This window comes from Penaeus monodon, chromosome 21 (genome assembly GCF_015228065.2).
Source record: "Penaeus monodon isolate SGIC_2016 chromosome 21, NSTDA_Pmon_1, whole genome shotgun sequence".
In the NCBI taxonomy this organism is placed as follows: Eukaryota; Metazoa; Arthropoda; class Malacostraca; order Decapoda; family Penaeidae; genus Penaeus; species Penaeus monodon.
Genome location: NC_051406.1, coordinates 4,300,763 through 4,302,273, shown reverse-complemented (window position 1 = coordinate 4,302,273; position 1,511 = coordinate 4,300,763). Strand labels below are relative to the sequence as shown.

The 1,511-nt window shown below is 36.7% G+C and overlaps 1 protein-coding gene across 1 annotated transcript in view; it reads right to left on the bottom strand.

Annotated features, from left to right (window-relative positions):
- The window catches only part of LOC119586765 (DENN domain-containing protein 1A-like), a gene marked incomplete at its 5' end in the record, with an annotated part of 18,372 nt that extends 17,024 nt beyond the window's left edge, over positions 1–1,348 (bottom strand). The window contains 3 exon segments of the mRNA XM_037935492.1: positions 117–449; positions 567–824; positions 1,262–1,348. Coding sequence (XP_037791420.1) covers positions 117–449; positions 567–824; positions 1,262–1,348 — 678 coding nt within the window.
- Between the last annotated feature and the right edge of the window lie 163 nt (positions 1,349–1,511).

The window sequence follows — 1,511 nt, the reverse complement described above, 5'->3', positions numbered from 1 at the left end:
CAGAATCAGTCAAATCAGGGATGTTACTAAATATACTACCCAGTATTTATATATCCCAATCTGACAAAACTTTACAGATACAGGATACACCTCATGCTGAAGACTACACCACAAACCTGCTGAAAGATTTGCAACTCCAACATCTTCTCTACAAATGGCTGAAAATGCGGTGGACGGATGGCAACAAATTTTTCACTATTGAATGTTATTTTTGAATCTTTTTCTCTGAACTGGAGCGCCTCCTTGTAGTTGCCAATGAGCTGAACAAGTGCACGTAGGAATGCTCTTGCCACGCAGTCTCCAAGCATGTTGCTTGGCGACTTGAGGTTTCTTTTGAGATTTGAAACCACCTCATCTGGGAGGGTTTCCACGTCGTTGAAGGGGGTCTTGACAGTGTTGTTGTCGGCATCTAATATAACAGCTTCACCAATATCGTCCATTTGTACTTTCTGTGATGAAGTATACAGTGGTCTCAAAAGAAAAGTATGAAAAATAAGAATACACAAGTCTACCCAACCATCAACAACATCTTAACAATCCAATCCTGAGGCAGATGCTCTTCTTACCGACATAAGTGAGGTGTTAACACCAATGAGGAAGGGCATGGGTGCTAACAGGTAGTCGATGAGATGCTGTGGTAACACCGGAATGAATATATGCTGCCACTGCATGGGGTATATGACTGAATTGGCTGCCTGAACACATGCTGACAGCCGTGACAGACGCTTTGACACCATAATGATTCTTCTCTCGTAAAGCATTGATGCAAAGATGATCATCATGTTGTTTGCATCCACCGCATTGTAGTACTCAGATAGGTTTCGCTGAAATTAATGAAGGAAATGACATACCAAAGAATATCATTTACAATGTAGATTGTCCTTTGTCTATCAAAGTTAATGTAATGTATGACACTAGACTGAAACCACAGTAATCAAAATACTGTGTGCTATTAAACTCTAAAAACATACAGTTTAGCACATTATGAGAGTGCAATCTTTATTTCTTAACCAAGAGATAACATTAATATATCTGCAATTTAAACATCAATTGCAATCCAACCTTAATTCATAAATAAAACAATCTATAAAAAAGAAAGAGTAATATCATAACCACTTCCGTCATGAATAATCTAGTATTCAAAATCAACCACAGTGAACCATCTGATTACTTTCTGTGCCCATAAAACTTAAAAGAGAAAAGAAGACGGGAAAAAAAACAAGAAAAAACATAGCCTACTTCTAACAAACATCAAACTTACATTTTCCGGTATAGTTGGCAGTTTTAGGTGGTTTGGACACTGAGCTACAAAGAACTGGAAGACAGAGCATAAGCAGTCAGGTTTAATGCATTATATCACAGTTTTTTCTCTACTAAATACATCAATGTTGTTAAACACATGATACTTTTTATATATCTAAATACATCAATAGATATCAATATCATTAACAAGGGATCTGAGTAATTCCAATTTTGATTACTGAAAAGGGTTGATTAGTATTACAAATCAC